Here is a 20,810-nt window from a genome sequence, read left to right as displayed (position 1 = left end):
GATGATCATCAGATTTGCAGATGACACCAAACTGGGAGGGGTAGCTAATGCAGCAAAGGGAAAATTGGAATTCAAGGTTACCTCAACAGATTGGAGAAGTGGGCCAAAACTAACAAGGTTGTGCACTTAGGCAGGAATAAAGTATTTTTTTGCTCCATAGGATACACCTGACCATAGGACGCACCTAGTTTTTAGAGCAGGAAAACAAGAAAAAAATATTTTGCTTTCTTGAATTGTCCTAGGCATAGCAGCCAACTCCTATAGGCCATAGCTGCCAAGTTCTCCCTTTTTTTAAGGGAAATTCCCTTATGCTGAATAGGCTTCCTCGTGAGAAAAGGGAAAACTTGGCAGCTATGCTATAGGCCTAAGTGCCTTTGCCCCCCCCCCAAATTAAATATTTGAGGAAGCTTCTTTTGCAAAGGGGGAAACCTCCATTTTTTTATCAGCTCAAAGTTGTGCAGCTTTTTTTGCAAATGGGAAAAGCCCTGTTTTGGGCGGGGGGGGGGGGTCCAGCTCACAGTTGTGCATCTTTTTTGCAAAGGGGGAAAGCTCCATTTTTAGGATCAGCTCAAAGTTGCTGAGTTTCCTTGCAAAGGGGGGGAATCCTGTTTTTATGGGGTTCAACTCACAGTTCTGCAGCTGCTTCTATAGGAAAGGAAAGGGACCCATTTCTACAGTTTCCAGACAGATAATCTAATCAGCCAGTCACATGTCTCCCTCTGCAGACAACAATTGAGGCCTAGGCAAGGGGCTGGGAAGGGAGCTAGCTCTCTTATCTCCCTTTCCATCTCTTGCAATCAGTTGCTGAGCGGGTTCCTTTCTCTTTCCCTCTTGTTAGCCTTTAGCTCTTTCTTTAAAAAAAGAAAAAAAACACGATCTGCCTTTAGCCCCTGGGCAATTCGGCTCCAGGGACCATGCATTCGCTCCATAAGATGCACAGACATTTCCTCTTACTTTTTAGGAGGAAAAAAGTGCCTCTTATGGAAGGAGAAAAATATGGTAATCAGCTGCAGAAATATAAAATGGGGGAGCACCTGGCTTGCCAGTCGTGCATGTGAAAAGGATCTAGGGATCTTAGTAGACCACAAGTTTAACATGAATCTACAGTGTGATGCGGTGGCAAAAAAAAGATAATGCTATTTTAGGCTGCATCAACAGGAGTATAGTGTCCTAATCAAGGAACATAATAGTCCCCCTCTGCTCTACCTTGATCAAACTACACCTGGGATACTGTGTCCAGTTCTGGACAGCACAATTTAAGAAGGATATTGACAAGCTGGAATGTGTGTAACGGAGGGCGACCACGATGATCAAGGGTCTGCAAACCAAGCATTTGGAGGAACAGTTGAGGGAATTGGGTATGCTTAGCCTGGTAAAGAGGAGGCGGAGAGGAGATATGATAGCCATCTTCAAATATTTAAAGGGCTGTCACATGGAAGATGGAGCAAGCTTGTTTTGGTCGGAATCGGGGGATAAAAAGCCAGTTGGCTCGGCCCCAGCTGGAGCGTCTCCCCTCTCAGCCTTGCCACTGCGGAGATCCATCAGTCATCCTCCCCAATGTGCATCTGTGACTCAAGCTGCAAAGCAGGCTTGAGCACACATTACTCGGCTGTGTAAACTGCACAACAGATGATGTTTGAGGCGTGGATACAATACTAAGCTGTGCATTTATTATACATAAATCAGGACAAAGAAAACATGGCTTCTCTCCTTGCCGTTCTTCTTGGAGAGAGAGTGAAAAACAAAAGCAATACAGAGTGGATGTTCCGCTCATGCCAGCAATCTGTGCTGGAATGTAAAGAAACATGTGACATGTAACAATCCCACATATCTGCAGCAAAGGGTGGAATGGAATTCCCAACAGTTTTACCCTAACCAGGGCTCTCTCTCTCTCTCTCTCTCTCTCTCTCTCTCTCTCTCTCTCTCTCTCTCTCTCTCCCCAAACCCTTACCCACTCATCATAGTTAAAGAGAAGAAGTGGGGGTCTGGTAGGGAACATGGTTCCAAGTTCTTAGTCCCCCCCCCCTCCAGAAAAAAAGAATAAACAACAAAAGTGCTGGACAATTCTCTGAGAAAGCAACACACACACACACACTGAGGCAAGCAATGGGAGAGTTCACAAATTACGACTTCAGTTAAATATTTTATGCATTTATTCATTGACTTACAAATAAATGAATACCCTGGCTTGCTTACTTTTACCAAGCTGACTCACAGAACAACAATAAATTATCCAAATTAATACCTAAAAGGTTAAAAGGGAAAGAGCCTCGTTTTAAAAATGAGTACAGTAATCCCATAATTTATGTGCATTTAACTTGTACACATTCAGTTTTATGTGTGTGGCAATTTAAAAGAAAAAGGGGACGGAAAGCAGATGGGGTTCCAGGAAAAATTAATTTGGCAATCCCACCTGCCACTGAACACAATGGGGTTTGACTATACAGTACACAGTTTTGGCTTTAGGCAACGTCCCTGGAGCGTAGCCCCTGTGTAAATTGTGGACTTACTGTACATGACAGGTGGTGACATTTAAAACAGCAAGAGACCATTGCTACATTCCAAAGGGCTGCCGGGGGGGGGGGGGGGTGTTCACATTTTCCTTCTAAAATAACAAAACATGCAGAACTGCCCTATTTCCAATGGAGTGGAATTACACAGTTGAGCCGAAGTGCATGAAGAGGCCTGGGCAGGCTCTGTATTTATTCCCCAGTGCAGTTTGCCCCACCCCCAGAGAGGTCCTGCACAGCAGCCCGCCTGTGATTGGCCAATTTTCAGGCAGGCTATGATCTGACCAGGTCCTGCACCCAGCGCTGCTATGGGATTGTGCGGGGGGGGGGGATGGTGCCAGGCCGCAACACCACCTGCCCAATAGGGAGCAAGAGGACTTGTCAAGTGTCAGGCCTGCTTAAAGCCTTATAGCCACTTAAAATAAAAGAAAGAGAGGTTAACTTCTTTTGCTTTGTCCCTGCTTACTGATGCAGCTGTGGAGGGAATGTGGACCACCATACAAAAGTGATTTTGGCCTTCCTTCTCCCTTAAAAACAGACCTGTGTGCGATGTTGGGGATTTGGGCCAAGTCTGAGAGATACTTCTGAATGGGCTAAAGTTCTATACATTTTGATAGTACTGAGGAACAGGGAAAAATGAACAGAGCCCATTCACGGAAATCTTTTCAAGCCAAGGGCTTTGACCAGAGCCCTTTTAACTTGCTTATTCCTCAGACTGTAGATCAAAGGGTTTAGCAGGGGAGTAACAACCACATACAACATAGAAACAATTCTGTCCTGTTTGGGGGAATAGCTGGAGGTGGGGCGTACATAGGTGCCCATGGTCGCCCCATAGAACAGGAAAACTACAGTCAAGTGGGAACCACAGGTAGAAAAGGCTTTGCTCCTTCCCTCGGCAGACTGCATGCGCAATATAGCAGAAATGATATAGGCATAAGAGATCAGAGTGACCAAGAAAGCACCAGCTCCTAAAATACCAGGCACAACAAGAAGAACCAGTTCAAAGATGTAGGTAGAGGAGCAAGAAATCGCAACCAGTGGAGGGATATCACAGTAATACTGGTTAACTTTGCTGGGCACACAGAAAGTTAATGTAAAGGTCAGCCAGGTAAGAGCCAAGGCATGGATAAAGCTAGCTAGCCAGGTCCCAGCAGCCAGCTGCATACACAGCCGTGTGCTCATTATGTTTGTGTAGTGCAAGGGACTGCAGATTGCCACGTAGCGGTCATACGCCATCACTGAGAGCAAGAAAACTTCAGTGCCCACAAAACCAATCAGAAGGAAGAGTTGTAATACACAGCCAGCAAATGATATTGTCTTGTCCTCTGACATGAAGACCTGGAGCATCTTTGGCACAGTGACGGTTGGGGAAAGAATATCCAGGAAAGATAAATTGCTGAGGAAGAAGTACATAGGGGTCTGGAGCTGAACTTCCGTTGCTATTGCCAAGATAATTGCCCCATTCCCTGCCAGAGTGATCAAGTAGATCAGCAGAAACACCAGAAAGAGGGAAATCCGCACTTCTGGAACATCAGAAAGCTCAATCAGGTAAAATTCTTTTGTTTCTGTGATGTTGTCTTTCTCCATCTTCCTGCCAAGCGAATTAATCAATTGGAATATCTAAAATACACACAGAGAGAAAGTAGATTTGTTAAAGGTGTTGGAAGAAAAAGAGCAGGGATCATTCAGTTTGTAACCCAAGGGTTAATTCTATCATTAGTAAGACAGCCAACCAAGAGGAGAGGTGTAGGTGTTTTCTGGCAATGAATCAGAATGCTGTGATCGTTGCTGAGTTCTGATTTGCTGTGCTCTTCTGAATGAGTTTTCCCCCTGTGTAGTTGTATGTCTGCCTTGCATGTACTTGGCCTGAATGAAGAAACCTTTGCTTATTTCTCCTCATACTGCTCTTGTTCAGGTTACTAAGTAAAGTATTATCAGTTTCTCTTCTTTCCAGATACTACTTCTGTTACTCAAGTGGCGCTGCTAACAATAAGTAGGTCTATAGCTTCCTATATACAAAAAGGTAACACTGTTGTCATGCTGTGGTTCACATGGTTGCCACACCAACTCCTGCATGATGACACAATGACAGGCAGGTGTGTGAGAGTGAGTGTGCAAGCAGCATGAATGGGAGGTGGTCCAAGTGAGCTTCTTAAATGAGGATGAGATGTCTGTAAAATGTGACTGTGGCAATGTTTAATGGAGAGGGGAGGCTTCAACAATTTGGCAAATAGCTCTGAAGCAGCTACCTCCTCTGTTAAACCTTAATGCTTTAAAGGTGGGAAACCTGTCAAGAATGCTTTGATGGTGTTTCCTGCTCGGCAGGGGATTGGACTGGATGGCCCTTGTGGTCTCTTCCAACTCTATGATTCTATGATTCTAAAGCACCTCCAACCAGCCCTCCTTAAAAAGGAGTTAGGCCAGGTGTGGAGGCAGGAGTTTGCAAAGAGGTTAGCAGGTAAATGGGGTTGGCAAGCAGGAGTGTTTAACTGATATAGACCATTTGACTTTTAATCACATAGAACTGGTACCATACCTGTATCCCTGCCACAAACACGGCTACCAAGCAGGCCAAGAGGAACTGGCAGCTGAGTATAAGAGAGCTGCCAAAACATAGCTGCCAAGTTTTCCCTTTTCTCGTGAGGAAGCCTATTCAGCATAAGGGAAAATCCCTTAAAAAAGGGGATAACTTGGCAGCTATGTGCCAAAATATCAATACAGATTCCATTGAACATTATTTGAAACAAGGTCATGTTTACTTTTCACTGTGAAATAATTTACCATCTTGGCTGTCTCTTAGTGCAGACCCAGTTCATCATCCCTGAGCTTCCACAGCCACCACCCACCATGAACCACCACTGGCAGTGTTGATATTCCTTTTTACTCTCCTTTCAGAGGGATATTTTAAAAAAAGAAATTTCCCTAACTTCAAGGGAGGTGTTGGTTGCAGAGGATTGGATAGAGAGGATCTGAAACCACCCCTTACCCAGCCCCAGTAAAACCCCAGAAAGCCCCATTTGTTTCCTCACCATTTCAGAGCACCGACAGCAGACACAGAAGCAATAGCAAGAGATCTTGCCACTGCTTCTGCAGACCCTCCAAGTGTCCCAATTTTCCAGAGACATTCCCGGATTTACAGAAGCTGTCCCAGTTTCTGATTGGATCCCATAAGGTCCTGCTTTTCCTTAGGATGTCCCTGTCTTCATCGGAGAAATGTTGGAGGGTATGGAGCTATGCAACCCCCAAGCCAAGGAGATAAATAGCTATACAACCTTTAAAATACATTGGAAAACAGTCCTGTATAGGGAAGTTTCTTAATGTTTAATGTTTTATTATGTTTTTATATATGTTGGAAGCTGTTCAGTCAGATGGGCAGGCCATTATCATCATCATCATCATCATCATTATTTAGGGTGCCCCTGTTTTCATTGGAGAAATGTTGGAGAGTATGCTTCTGAAGGGAGCCCTCCCTGATCTCACCTCCCTCTCCACTGAAATATCTCTCTTTCTCTGATCATGCAGAGGAAGATCTGCACAATCCTATGGCATAGGAATGCAGACTTGATGAAAATAATAGTTTCATAATGTAAACTGTATCATATACTATGTAATGTAAATTATTCTGTTCAAAATTTTAGAGACCACTGGAATGATGGGTAATACATTAGTACCAAAGCCTGAAAGATATTCCTGAATTGCAGGGGGTTGGACAAGATATTGGGGTCCTTTTCAACTCTACAATTGTATGATTCTATGTTATATATATATTTCGCACCACATCTTGCTTTTAGCATTTAACAGCTATATTTATTAATTTTATCAAATATACTAGTTCAACCTGGAACACAATGTTGCAATGTCCAGCCATAGCGTTCTATTCACTCCTTTCTATCTCCACCTTACCCCCAAACAGCAATTTAGCATTTCATGCTCACTGAGGAGGCTGTTTGATGGTTACCCTCCTCCTAAAGCTTTTTGCCCTGAAGATGTTGCCCAGTTCTGCAAAATTCAAGGAGTCAGTGGAACCTCGTTGTTGAACATAATCCATTCTGGAAGACCGTTCAATTTCTGAAACGTTCGGCAACCGAGGCGCAATGGGCTGTCAGCAATTTCCATTGAGAAAATTGAAAAACATGCAGTGGAAGCCGTTCAACTACCGAGGCGCGTTTGAAAATGGAAGCATTTACTTCCGGGTTTTCGGCGTTTGGGTTCCAAAACCTTCGGCTTCCAAGCACTCAAAAATCGAAGTTCCACTGAATATGCCAAAGATACTATCATTTTTGTACTGCAGTCACTAAACCTACAGTATACATTCTCACAAACAGATCTAAATCTTGGGTAATGCCAACAATATATTCAAAGCTACTAACATTACTAAACCTACCATATATCTATACATTCCCACCCACATTTCCATTATACAGATAGGGGGCTTTTAATTGTGAAATGGAAACTTGCCCAACATTATCAACTGATGTCATGGTGATGTTCTGATCTTTGATCTTTAGCACACTGAATGAATACAATATGAATCCATTTTAAAAAAACAAACAAACACAGCACTACAGACCTAAAATGTTTGACTGCCTAAGATTGCCAGTATAATGAAATCCGCCCACTTGCCTTTCTTGCTTTCCTTGTAATCTGTAGCACCACAGTAGGAGAGGGCAATGTGAAGAACTTTTGTGGAGTCAAGAGAAATGTACATCTTCTGAAGTATAATACAGTATAAGAAATATTGCCATTGCCATTTGGCAAAAGAGGAAAGTCTTCTCCTCCCTCACCCCCCCCCCCCGCTTTTGCCATGGGGAGAGCTGGCATTAAGACAAGTGTCTCTGGGGCATCTTGCTGTTCCTGACCTGAAGTTGCAAGTGAGAAAACCTATTTGGCCCAAATGTGTTTTGAATCCTATGAGCCTGATTCAAGGTAGCTGAGTTCTCCCAAAGCTCTGGCAAATTCAAGAAGACTTAATTTAGTGATTTCCATGATGGAAGGAAGGAAGGAAGGAAGGAAGGAAGGAAGGAAGGAAGGAAGGAAGGAAGGAAGGAAGGAAGGAAGGAAGAGTTTACTGAGTAACATTGAGAGCGTTTAGGGTTTTTAATATTATTATTTCAATTTCTAGCCTGACCTTCATTCTATTAATGATACCAGGACAGCTTACAACATAAAACATGAATTCCATTAAAACAAAAGCAATACATTCACATATAAAATTGCAACCTATATAGTACATCAGATGGAATACCAGCAATTTACAGCTAGTCACATCAAGTCAAGCCCCTACAGAAATCTGACAAAGTGGTGCTAAAAAGTAGACACTGGTGTCACCAGATATAAACATGGTGCCACCATGGGGGGGCGAGATAAACATGGTGCCACCACAAGTTACTTGCTTCACATCTCAACATAAATATAAAGAGAGGTATTGGTTATCATCGTTAAAAAGAATTAAAAGGATAGGTACATGGAAAACAATCTGCCCGGGGCGGCAAACCAGAAGGCACCCCGCCAGGGGGCGGGCAGTGGTGTTCCTACTCCAGCATCCCGCACGTGCACACTCTGCATGGGGCAGGGCACATGCACAGCTTTGCCCAACTCAGGGAGGGAGGGAAGGGAGAGCGATACAGCGGCCCATCACCTCCCCATCCCAGCGAGCTCCGCCTCTGCATGTGGCCCCACCCCGCCGGCCACTGTTGAGTGGCGGATGGCAGCTGGCAGCATCGGGGCGGCCTCTCTGTGGCATGGTGGCCATCGTAGGTAGAGGTGCGGAGGGGCCAAGGGGTGCTGCCCCCGCTGCCCCCCGCAGAGTGGAGCTCGGGGAAGGGCCGGCTCTAGGTAGCCCCCTGGTGACGCGGTGAGGCAGGGCGCCGGGCTGGTAGGCAGGGCACCGCGCGAAAACCATGCTGCACCTTGCGAGGGCGGGGGTGCCGGAGCGATCTCTGTCCCTCAGCGCCAGGGCGGCCGACCTGCTCGAGACTGCCCTGGCTCGGGGCAGCCTGCCCCTCTGTTGCGATGCCCCTGGAGCTATACCACTGACTCATATTGTTCAACAGTAGGTTCACTGACTACCAGCAGCTGCCTGGGATCATGTGCAAGCAAAGCATGAGCTACCAGGCAAAAATTTCCTCTATAACCTGGCCTTTGGTCTTTAACTATTGGTGGCCATTTAGAAGTGGGTGGTATGTTTTCAATGTACTGTATTTCTTTTTCCTCTTGGTTTTAATGAATCTATGTGAGAGGGTTCCTATCTGGTTGCAAGTTGCTAACAAATTTTATAAATAAAATAATAATAACTTCACTTTTAAAATATACATAGTTTTTCTAGGAGCAATATCTTCACATTCTTTTTGTGTGGGAGAGGAAAATGGAGCTGTTTAATCAATCAGTCAAATATTCGTCAAGAATGTGATTAGAAGAAAACATATTATGAGAGTATTGAAGGACAGAAAAAAGAGAATTTAGCCCCTTCATGAAAATGTTTGGAGGCGAACATCCTTATTCCTCAGACTGTAGGTCATAGTGTTTAACATGGGAGTAACAAACCCATACAACAGAGAAACAATTCTGTCCCATTTGGGTGAATAGCTGGAAGTGGGATGAACATAGGTGGCAATGGTGGTCCCAAAGAAAATGAACACTACAGTCAGGTGGGAACCACAGGTGGAAAAGGCTTTGCACCTTCCCTCAGCAGACTGCATGCACAGGAGATTTTGTCATTGAGCATTTGTAGGTAATCTGTATTTGTCTCTTAAAATGGAATATGTATACAGTAGTACCTCTACTTACGAATTTAATGCGTTCCGAACACACATTAGTAATTCGAAAAAAATTGTTAGTCGAATCCCATAGGAATGCATTGGGAGAAAAAGTAATATTAGAACAGAACTGTGAGGTTTCATTACGAACAGAATAATGTCATCTGCAAACATTATCAATTTGTATTAAGAAGATTGAGTTGTTTAGGTATACTTATAAAAGTATAGGATACACGACACTTTTCAGAGAAACATGAGCAAGAGAGTTGCTGAGTCAAGGAGCATACAATCTAGATGCAGATGGGTTACAGCATAGGGGCTACAGTAGCAGGGGGGATTACATACATTGAGAGTAAAAGATAAACAAAGGAAGAATTGGAGCAAATGTCTTTTATAAAATGTTTACACTCAGAAGTAATTCCCACTGCATTCAGGTGGACTTACTCTCAGGTACCACGTGAAGACAAGTTGAAGCTCCTGATTCCAGAATTCCTTGATGCAAGGAGTTTGAACCATTGGTACTCACAAATAGTGAGGCCTGTTGTTGCTGCTGTTGTTACTCCAGGTGTAAGACTGTGAACTAGTGTGAACCCACAAATGTACAACTAACCCCATGGAATCTTCAGTCATGGCTTTAGACTTATATTCTTTACTAGTGTCATTCAGCCCATTCAGTAAACGGGCGCTAGAACATGTGAGGAGTGGCGGGGCCGCGGCCTTCCCTCCCGCTCTGCACTCGGCTGCTGTGTCTGGGAGGAGAAAGGGAGGTAGCCTTCTGAAGCCCGCTTCCTCCCAAGTAGACCTGCCTGGCAGGGTGCAGCGAGGAGCAGGGCGGGCTACCAGCCACGACCGAGCGAGGGGGACGACTCCGGCACCCCGCCTCTGGGACTGAGACGCAGGTGAGGGGAGACGGAGAGAGAGAGAGAGAGAGAGAGAAGGAAGGAAGGAAGGAAGGAAGGAAGGAAGGAAGGAAGGAAGGAAGGAAGGAAGGAAGGAAGATACCCCCGCACACTTCCTTACCCTCTCCTCCTCCTCCTCCTCCTCCTCCTCCACCTCCTCCTCCACCTCCACCGTGCAGAGCCCTCTTTCCTTCTTTGCATTTTTTTCTTCCCGCCTTTCCCCTCTGAGGCAAAGGCTCCCCTCACGTGAGGCGGGGCTCCTGCCTGGCAGTGCCGGAGCTCCCTGTGGCCGCAATGGCAGCGCCGGCGCTTCAGGGAGCCGGCCGAGAAAAGAGAGGTGGAGGTGTGGGGGAAAGAGCTGCAAACTCTTCCCGCCGCAGTGGCTGCTAACGCAGGTGGGTGGGGAAGGAGGGCGGCGGCGGCAGGCATGTGAGGCTCAACACGGTGGGACCCGGCCGGGGTGCCTCGGCGAGATCCAGTTGCCATGAGAGTGTCCTGGGCGCGCGAGCAAGTGTCTCTGCGTCCAATCCCTGTGTCCGTGGGGCACATGCGTAGTAGCGCAGACACAGGGACACAGGGACTGGACGCAGAGACACTTGCATATTATTATATAGGATTAAAACAACAGTTTCAATGCACAGGATCTTCTCTCTTAAAATATGTACTGTGGAAAATAAGGAAAATATCAAGACTTCATTTGCTTTCCCTCTCAAAGGATCAATCACGTATTAGTCAAGAATGTGCTCAGAAGTCCAACATATTCTGAGAGTATTGAAGGACAGGAAAGACAGAAACTAACCATTTCATGAAAATATTTTAAGTTTGGGGGCTTTGACCAAGGCCCTCTTAACGTCTTTGTTCCTCAGGCTGTAGATCATAGGGTTTAGCATAGGAGTAACAATCCCATACAACATGGAAACAATTCTGTCCCGTTTGGGCGAATAGCTGGAGGTGGGCCGAATATAGGTGGCAATGGTGGTCCCATAAAACAGGAAAACAACAGTCAAGTGGGAACCACAGGTGGAAAAGGCTTTGTGTCTTCCCTCAGCAGACTGCATGCGCAGGATAGCAGAGATGATATAGACGTATGAGATCAGAGTGACCAGGAAAGCACCACCTCCTAAAGTGCCACCCACAAGGAGAGCAGCCTGTTCTGGGAGGTAGGTAGAGGAGCAAGAGGCAGCCACTAATGGTGGGATATCACAGTAATATTGGTGAATTTTATTGGGCCCACAGAAGGATAATGAAGAGGTCAATGAAGTATGAATCATGGAACTGATGAAGCCAGTTAGCCAGGTCCCAGCAGCCAGCTGAACACACCGTCGTTTCGTCATGATGTTTGTGTAGTGCAAGGGACTGCAGATAGCCACGTAGCGGTCATACGCCATCACTGAGAGCAATAAAACTTCAGTGCCCACAGCATCAATTAGAAAGAAGAGTTGTAATACACAACCAACAAAGGATATTGACTTGTCCTCTGACAAGAAGACCTGGAGCATCTTGGGCACAGTGATAGTTGGGCAAAGGACATCCAGGAAAGACAGGTTGCTGATGAAGAAGTACATGGGAGTCTGGAGGTGAACATCTGTTGCTATTGCTGTGAGAATTGCCCCATTCCCTGCCAGAGTGATCAAGTAAATCAGCAGAATTGCTACAAAGAGGAAGATTCGCACTTCTGGGAGATCAGACAGCTCAGTGAAGTAAAAATCCCTTGTTTTTGTGATATTCGCTTTCTCCATTGCCACTCCAATTGCATATCTAAAGTACGGAGAGAACAAAGCAGATTTTTCAAAAGAGCAAGAGCAGGGATCATTCCGTTTGTAATCTAAGGCTAGTTCTGCTATTAATAAGACAGCCAGTCAAGAAGCAGGGTGCCGACTCTAGGGGATTGTAAGCGCCTCAGTCCCCTTGGTATCAGTTTGACCTGCAACACAATGTTGCAATGTCCACCCACAGGGTTTTATTCACTCCTTTCCACAGTGAGACAGCATTTCATAGACAATGGGCATGCTGAGTTTGCCAGTTTCCCTCCACCTAAAACTCCCCCCCCTTAAAGATATCGTCCACTTCTGCAAATGTCAGGGTTTCCTACATCAGATGATACCATTTCCTGGTGTGGATGGTACCTTCTTGACTACATCAAGACAGCATGAATTTGCTATTCAAATATATTAATCCAGTCAATGTCCATTTTTTTGCGATTGTGAAACTTTATCAAAGCAGATACAAATCATTCCAGCTTTTTCATCAGCTATTTTCAACTGACAAAATAAGATTTCTCAAAATATGTTTCATTTACAAAATCATTAATTTTTTCATTAAAATACATGATGAAAGAAATATCGGATTCTTGTTTTTAAAAATCCCAAGATCAATAAAACAGGTATAGTGTCATCTAACAACACTACCCTCCAAAATTACACTTTCTCTCAATTCCAGACCTTTTGGGGGGCGGGTAAAAGAATTATCTGCCAAATCTGCCACTGTTTGATAAAAATAAATGGGTTGGAAATTTACATAATGATAACAGTGTATTGCAGACATACAATAATTGTTATAAAGCAGTAACTAAACCTACCTTATACATTTCCACAATTGAATTTTAAATCAATGGAATGGAATTAAAATCTTAATACAGATTTAAAAACTAAATGGATTTAAAAATTAAGTCATCACAACAAAACCAAAAGCTACAGTATAAAGTCCCTTTTTACTGATAAGGGATTTAAGATTGTGAGATGGAAATTTGTCCATCACCCACAGATATAATGAGTTCTGATCTCTGATCTTCAGTTCATTGAATGAATACAGTATGCCTATCACTAAAAAGTAGCACTGCCTACCTAAAATGTTCGACTGCCTAAGTCTGCCAGTACAATAAAGCATCGACTTGCCTTCCTTGCTTTCCTTGCAAACTTGAGCACCACAGTAAGAGAGGGCAATGTGAAGAATTTATGTCTTATCAGGAAAAATGATGCCATGCCTGTTCGGAAGTAAAATTGAATGAACATTGCCTCTGACTCGAGTCAAAAGGGCAAAGCATTGTTTTTCCTTTGGCATGGTGGTTGGGGGAATGGTGTCTGTATTGGGACAAAGGTCTCTGAGGAATCCTGCAGTCCCTCAGTTGAAGTCTCAGTTGTGTACAAGTTCATTTGGCCAAAAGGTATTTTGAATGCAATGGCCCTGATGCATAGAAGACGTATTGTGCCCAAGTTCTGCTGAACTCAAGGGAACTTACATTAACCTTGAAATCCCACTGCTTTCAATGGGACTTGCACAGCTACTATTCTCAGGAGGAAAATGTCTATTCAAAGCAATATGCTTTTGTCATGATGTTTGTGTAGAGTGATAGACTGCAGATAGCAACAGAGCGGTCATATGCCACTGCTAGCAATTAAATATGAGTGCCCATCACCACATCAATCAGAAATAAGAGCTGTAGCATGCAACCAACAAATGATATTGCCTTGTCCTCTGACAAGAAGACCTGGAGCATCTTTGACACAGTGACAATTGAGCAAAGGACATCTAAAAAAGATAAAGTACTGGGGAAGAGATACATGGGGGTCTGGAGATGAACTTCTGTCCCTATGGCCAAGAGAATTGGCCCGTTCCCTAACAGAGTAATCAAGTAGGTCAGGAGAATTGCCACAAAGAGGGACATTTGCACTTCCAGAAGATTAGACAGCTTGGTGAGGTAAAAATCTTTTGTTTCTGTGATATGGTCTTTCTCCATCTTCCCGCCAATCAGGTCAACTGGATTATCCAAAAGACAGTGGAAACAGAGTAAATTTGTTTAAAGCTTAACTACTTAACAATATATAATTGATTACCTATCTTTTATTTACATTGAGCTTGATTCCTTTTGTGTCTCCACACATCCCTCATCCACCTATGGCTACCAGCTTGGCCAGAGGGGACTGGCAACTAAGTGGGAGTTCATATGTACTTCTCAGTGTGCAATAATCTAGAGTTAATATACCAAAGCTTCACTATGAGCCACTGAGAAAAGGAAATGCCATCTTATCAACAATCTAACCAATAATCAATTATGAAATTTGAAATACAAAATGTAGGTCGTATTATGCATCAAGCAAAATCCTGACCTTTGACTGATTAACAGTATATAATAATAAAATTTATTATTTATACCCCCCCCAAAAAAAAAATCTGGCTTGGTTTCCCCAGCCACTCTGTGCAGCTTCCAACAAAATATTAAAATACAATAATCTGTTAAACATTCAAAGCTTCCCTAAACAGGGCTGCCTTCAGATGTCTTCTAAAAGTCTGGTAGTTGACATGTGTCCTTCCTAACTCTGTGCAACATTACCAACTACAGTAAATTAAATATTTAAAAATAGAAGAAGGAAGGATTTACTCATGAAATCTCAAAATTTCAGTCAGAAATTATAGAAAGTGGTACTAAAATATCTTCAAAGATGTACAATTCGTGCTTGGAATGGGAAATCAAAGATGAAGAGGTCAAGGATGTCATGACAAAGTGGGCAAAAGATGTGGGATACAATACTCAAGTGACAGATTGGGGGAAATTCTGGGAGAAGGATTTAAAATTCATGGCCTGTACTTCATTTAAACGTTGGAAATGTAAAAAAAAAAATGGGGGGAATGCTGTTTGGATAATCCTAGCTCAGTACAGTCCCAGCTAAAGAAGACTGGTAAATTAAGTTAATGGAATAGGCTGAAATGGTTTAAATAATTGGGAAACCTAGATATTAAGATGATAACAATATAAAGAAGGATGGGAAATGTTTATTGTATACACACAAAAGCAATGCACATAAGTAAATACATTAGCAGGATTTCGAAAAACACTTGTAACATGTTAGACAATGTATTAAAAATGGAAGAAAATAGAAGTTAAGATTTTTTGGATGTCCATAAATGAAAATAATAAAATGGAACCAGGGGAGGGGACTGAGGGAAGTTGAGGGATTCAAGTAATCCCAAACTAAGGATTTAATATGAATTGTTTTAAAAAAAACCAAAAGCACAATTGTGTGTGTGTGTCGTCTTCTTCTTCTTCTTCTTCTTCTTCTTCTTCTTCTTCTTCTTCTTCTTTAGTTCTTCTGGGTTATTTTCTTTTTCTTTCAATGAAATGTTTTTGTTTTTTGTAAAAAGTTAATAAAAATATTATTACATTTTTTAAAAACCAGTCTGTGTCCTTGGTGGCAAAGATAATTAGTGGGATTCACCTAAGTTGTTGTGTGCATAGAATGAAGTCCACTCAGGCCACATCTCCTTCCACCTTGTGCCCCCAGTAATCCATAAATCTGCCGTAGGAGGTTGGGAGAAAACCCAGAGCAGGATGCAAGAGGAGTGCATGGCAGAAGACAGGGGGGAAGGTCCTATTGTGCAGGTGGAACTTGTTCCCCTGCTCATGTGCCCCTTAGCACTACACTGAATTCCACCCACTATGTTAGCCTTCCCCGTAGCAAAACATCACAACTTTGGCGGTTTCAGGCCTCAGGTGGAATCCTTTAGTCTATCTTACAAAATTGGGGGGGGTTTGAAGCGTTGACCCACGCCCTGCCTGCGGTGGCGATCCCAGGGTTCCCCATTAAAGGGGTTGTTTTGAGGGGAGGCATTGGCTATACGCCGTTAGGTTGTCATTGCTCTCCCCTGGGACGGTGGCAAAATGGGGGGCAGGCTCTCTGCTTGAACAGACGTTCTCCAGATCCAGCCCAATCCCCACATATTCTGGATAACCCTGATGTTCGCTAGAGCCCTGGCTGGGAACTGGGAGGGATAAATGCCCAATGCCTAAGCCAAGGTCTCCCTACCATAGCTGTCGACTCTCCCTCGTTACTCCAAGCCACAGGTGTCAGCCTTCCCTTTTTTGCTGGAATTTCCCTAATTCCAGTGCCGTTTCCCGCTGCTATCCTGGATTGTTAGATTGTTAGATATACCGTAGACTGTCCCCAGGACAAGTGAGGCTGCTGATCCCTTATTTTAAAATCCGAAAGTTGACAGCTATGCTCCCTACATCTGACGTTTTAATAAAGTTGGGGCCAAATTTTTATCCCCCGTTCAACCCCACAATTTTAACACGTTGTATTGAGTCATTATTCCACATGGGTGTCACCCAGAGTCAGGGGATCTCCGCCTGTGTGCAAGGAAGGAAGGAAGGAACATTGTAGTGACTTTTAGCTCAGAAGTACAACATATTTGAAGGACAGTATTCAAGGACAGGGAGGAATGAACCCAGTAACTTCATGGAAATCTTTTCAAGCGAAATGCTTTGACCAAGGCCCTCTTAACATCCTTATTCCTCAGACTGTAGATCATAGGGTTTAGCATAGGAGTAACAATCCCATACAACATGGAAACAATTCTGTCCTGTTTGGGTGAATAGTTGGAGGTGGGGCGAACATAGGTGGCAATGGTGGTCCCATAAAACAGGAAAACAACAGTCAGGTGGGAACCATATGAAATTAGTATTGTTTAAACGGTTGAACCAAAAAGGTTATTTCCTATTAACATCAACTCCAATTTGGACCAGATTATAGAACAGTATATCCAGAGATATTGCCCAAAACATCCAAGGTTTGCAGTAATATTAGAACAGAACTGTGAGGTTTCATTACGAACAGAATAATGTCATCTGCAAACATCATCAATTTGCATTAAGAAGATTGAGGTGTTTAGGTATACTTATAAAAGTATAGGATACACGACACTTTCAGGAGAAACATGAGCAAGAGAGTTGCTGAGTCAAGGAGCATACAATCTAGATGCAGAAGGGTTACAGCATAGGGACTACAGTAGCAGGGGGGATTACATACAGTGAGAGTAAAAGATAAACAAAGGAAGAATTGGAGCAAATGTCTTTTATAAAATGTTTACACTGCATTCAGGTGGACTTACTCTCAGGTACCACGTGAAGACAAGTTGAAGCTCCTGATTCCAGAATTCCTTGATGCAAGGAGTTTGAACCATTGGTACTCACAAATAGTGAGGCCTGTTGTTGCTGCTGTTGTTACTCCAGGTGTAAGACTGTGAACTAGTGTGAACCCACAAATGTACAACTAACCCCATGGAATCTTCAATGAAAACTAATTTGAACACCAAAAATAGTCATGGCTTTAGACTTATATTCTTTATGAAAACAACAGTTTCGATGCCCAACAGTTTCAATTCGCACCCTTTTAAAGGCTGTGGCATCTTCTCCCTTAAAACATGTGCTGTGGAAACTAAGGAAAATCTGGACCAGGCCTGATATCAAGACTTAATTTGCTTTCCCTCTCAAAGGATCAATCAAGTATTAGTCAAGAATGTGCTCAGAAGTCCAACATATTCTGAGAGTATTGAAGGACAAGAAACACAGAACTTAACCATTTCATGAAAATATTTTAAGGCTGAGGGCTTTGACCAAGGCCCTCTTAACATCTTTGTTCCTCAGGCTGTAGATCATAGGGTTTAGCATAGGAGTAAAAATCCCATACAACATGGAAACAATTCTGTCCCGTTTGGGTGAATAGCTGGAGGTGGGGCGAACATAGGTGGCAATGGTGGTCCCATAAAACAGGAAAACAACAGTCAGGTGGGAACCACAGGTGGAAAAGGCTTTGTGTCTTCCCTCAGCAGACTGCATGCGCAGGACAGTAGAGATTATATAGACGTATGAGATCAGAGTGACCAGGAAAGCACCACCTCCTAAAATGCCACCCACAAGGAGAGCAGCCAGTTCCGGGAGGTAGGTAGAGGAGCAAGAGGCAGCCATTAGTGGTGGGATATCACAGTAATATTGGTTAATTTTATAGGGCTCACAGAAGGATAATGAAGAGGTCAATGAAGTATGAATCATGGAACTGATGAAGCCGGTTAGCCAGGTCCCAGCAGCCAGCTGAACACACCGCCGTTTCGTCATGATGTTTGTGTAGTGCAAGGGACTGCAGATAGCCACGTAGCGGTCATACGCCATCACTGAGAGCAATAAAATTTCAGTGCCCACAGCATCAATCAGAAAGAAGAGTTGTAATACACAACCAACAAAGGATATTGACTTGTCCTCTGACAAGAAGACCTGGAGCATCTTGGGCACAGTGATAGTTGGGCAAAGGACATCCAGGAAAGACAGGTTGCTGATGAAGAAGTACATGGGAGTCTGGAGGTGAACATCTGTTGCTATTGCTGTGAGAATTGCCCCATTCCCTGCCAGAGTGATCAAGTAAATCAGCAGAATTGCTACAAAGAGGAAGATTCGCACTTCTGGGAGATCAGACAGCTCAGTGAAGTAAAAATCTCTTGTTTTTGTGATATTGGCTTTCTCCATTGCCACTCAAATTGCATATCTAGAGTACGGAGAAAACAAAGCAGATTTTTCAAAAGAGCAAGAGCAGGGATCATTCTGTTTGTAACCCAAGGCTAGTTCTGTTATTAATAAGACAGCCAGTCAACAAGCAGGGTGCCGACTCTAGGGGATTGTAAGCGCCTCAGTCCCCTTGGTATCAGTTTGACCTGCAACACAATGTTGCAATGTCCACCCACAGGGTTTTATTCACTCCTTTCCACAGTGAGACAGCATTTCATGGACAATGGGCATGCTGGGTTTGACAGTTTCCCTCCACCGAAAACTCCCCCCCCCTTAAAGATATCGTCCACTTCTGCAAATGTCAGAGTTTTCTACATCAGATGATACCATTTCCTGGTGTGGATGGTACCTTCTTGATTACATAAAGACAGCATGAATTTGCTATTCAAATATATTAATCCAGTCAATGTCCATTTTTTTCGATTGTGAAACTTTATCAAAGCAGATACAAATTATTCCAGCTTTTTCATCAGCTATTTTCAACTGATAAAATAAAATTTCTCAAAATATGTTTCATTTACAAAATCATTAATTTTTTCATTAAAATACATGATGAAAGAAGAAAATATCGGATTCTTGTTTTTAAAAATCCCAAGATAAATGAAACAGGAATAGTGTCATCTAACAACACTACCCTCCAAAATTACACTTTCTCTTAATACCAGACCTTTTGGGGGGCGGGTAAATGAATTATCTGCGAAATCTGCCACTGTTTGATAAAAATAAATGAGTTGGAAATTTACATAATGATAACAGTGTATTGCAGACATACAATAATTGTTATAAAGCAGTAACTAAACCTACCTTATACATTTCCACAATTGAATTTTAAATCAATGGAATGGAATTAAAATCTTAATACAGATTTAAAAATTAAATGGATTTAAAAATTAAGTCATCACAACAAAACCGAAAGCTACAGTATAAAGTCCCTTTTTACTGATAAGGGATTTAAGATTGTGACATGAAAATTTACCCCTCACCCTCTGATACCATGAGTTCTGATTTCTGATCTTCAGCTCATTGAATGAATACAGTATGCCTATCACTAAAAAATAGCACTGCCTACATAAAATGTTTGACTGCCTAAGCCTGCCAGTACAATAAAGCATCGACTTGCCTTCCTTGCTTTCCTTGCAGACTTGAGCACCACAGTAAGAGAGGGCAATGTGAAGAATTTATGTCTCATCAGGAAAAATGATGTTGTGCCTCTTCTCAAGCAAAATTCAGTAAACAATGCCTCTGACGTGAGTCAAAAGGGCAAAGTATTGTTTTTCCTTTGGCATGGTGGTTGGGGGAATGGTGTCTGTATTGGGACAAAGGTCTCTGAGGAATCCTGCAGTCCCTCAGTTGAAGTCTCAGTTGTGTACAAGTTCATTTGGCCAAAAGGTATTTTGAATGCAATTGCCCTGATCCATAGAAGACGTATTGTGCCCAAGTTCTGCTGAACTCAAGGGAACTTACATTGACCTTGAAATCTCATTGCTTTCAATGAGACTCGTACTGCTACTTTTCTCAGGAGGACAAAGTCTCTTCAAAGCAATATGCTTTTGTCATGATGTTTGTGTAGCGTGATGGACTGCAGATAGCAACAGAGCGGTCATATGCCACTGCTAGCAATTAAATATGAGTGCCCACAACATCAGTCAGAAATAAGAGTTGTAGCATGCAACCAAGAAATGACATTGCCTTGTCCTCTGACCAGAAGACCTGGAGCATCTTTGGTACAGTGACAGTTGAGCAAAGGACATCTAAAAAAGATAAATCACTGAGGAAGAGATACATGGCGGTCTGGAGGTGAACATCTGTCCCTATGGCAAAGAGAATTGCCCCGTTCCCTACCAGAGTAATCAAGTAGGTCAGCAGAATTGCCAAGAGGGAGATTTGCACTTCCAGAAGATTAGACAGCTTGGTGAAGTAAAAAATTTTTGTTTTTATGTATCGTCTTTCTCCATCTTCCTGGCAATCAGGTCAACTGGATTATCCAAAATAGAGTGGAAACAGATAAAATTTGTTTACAGCTTAACTAAAGGTAAAGGGACCCCTGACCATTAGGTCCAGTCATGACCGACTCTGGGGTTGCGGCGCTCATCTCGCATTATTCGCCAAGGGAGCCGGCATACAGCTTCCAGGTCATGTGGCCAGCATGACTAAGCCACGTCTGGCGAACCAGAGCAGCTCACAGAAACGCCGTTTACCTTCCCGCTTGGAGCGGTACCTATTTATCTACTTGCACTTTGAGGTGCTTTCGAACTGCTAGGTTGGCAGGAGCAGGGACCAAGCAACAGGAGCTCACCCCGTCATGGGGATTCGA

At 43.3% G+C, this 20,810-nt stretch overlaps 3 protein-coding genes across 3 annotated transcripts; all 3 read right to left on the bottom strand.

Annotated features, from left to right (window-relative positions):
• Positions 1 to 3,161: 3,161 nt before the first annotated feature.
• LOC148687561 (olfactory receptor 5V1-like) lies at positions 3,162 to 4,097 on the bottom strand. The gene has a single exon (XM_088656273.1). The coding sequence runs from the start codon at positions 4,095 to 4,097 to the stop codon at positions 3,162 to 3,164; it is 936 nt and encodes a 311-aa protein (XP_088512399.1).
• A 6,870-nt stretch (positions 4,098 to 10,967) lies between these two features.
• Positions 10,968 to 11,918, bottom strand: LOC118090820 (olfactory receptor 5V1-like). Its single transcript, XM_035127104.3, has one exon. The coding sequence runs from the start codon at positions 11,901 to 11,903 to the stop codon at positions 10,968 to 10,970; it is 936 nt and encodes a 311-aa protein (XP_034982995.3). The 5' UTR covers positions 11,904 to 11,918.
• A 5,603-nt stretch (positions 11,919 to 17,521) lies between these two features.
• LOC118081391 (olfactory receptor 5V1-like) lies at positions 17,522 to 18,472 on the bottom strand. The gene has a single exon (XM_060280210.2). It carries the CDS (start codon positions 18,455 to 18,457, stop codon positions 17,522 to 17,524), a length of 936 nt encoding a protein of 311 aa, XP_060136193.2. The 5' UTR covers positions 18,458 to 18,472.
• Between the last annotated feature and the right edge of the window lie 2,338 nt (positions 18,473 to 20,810).

The sequence above is a fragment of the Zootoca vivipara genome, chromosome 1 (genome assembly GCF_965207765.1).
Source record: "Zootoca vivipara chromosome 1, rZooViv2.hap1.1, whole genome shotgun sequence".
In the NCBI taxonomy this organism is placed as follows: Eukaryota; Metazoa; Chordata; class Lepidosauria; order Squamata; family Lacertidae; genus Zootoca; species Zootoca vivipara.
Note: the sequence above shows the minus strand (reverse complement) of the source record. Positions and strands in the feature narration are given on the sequence as shown.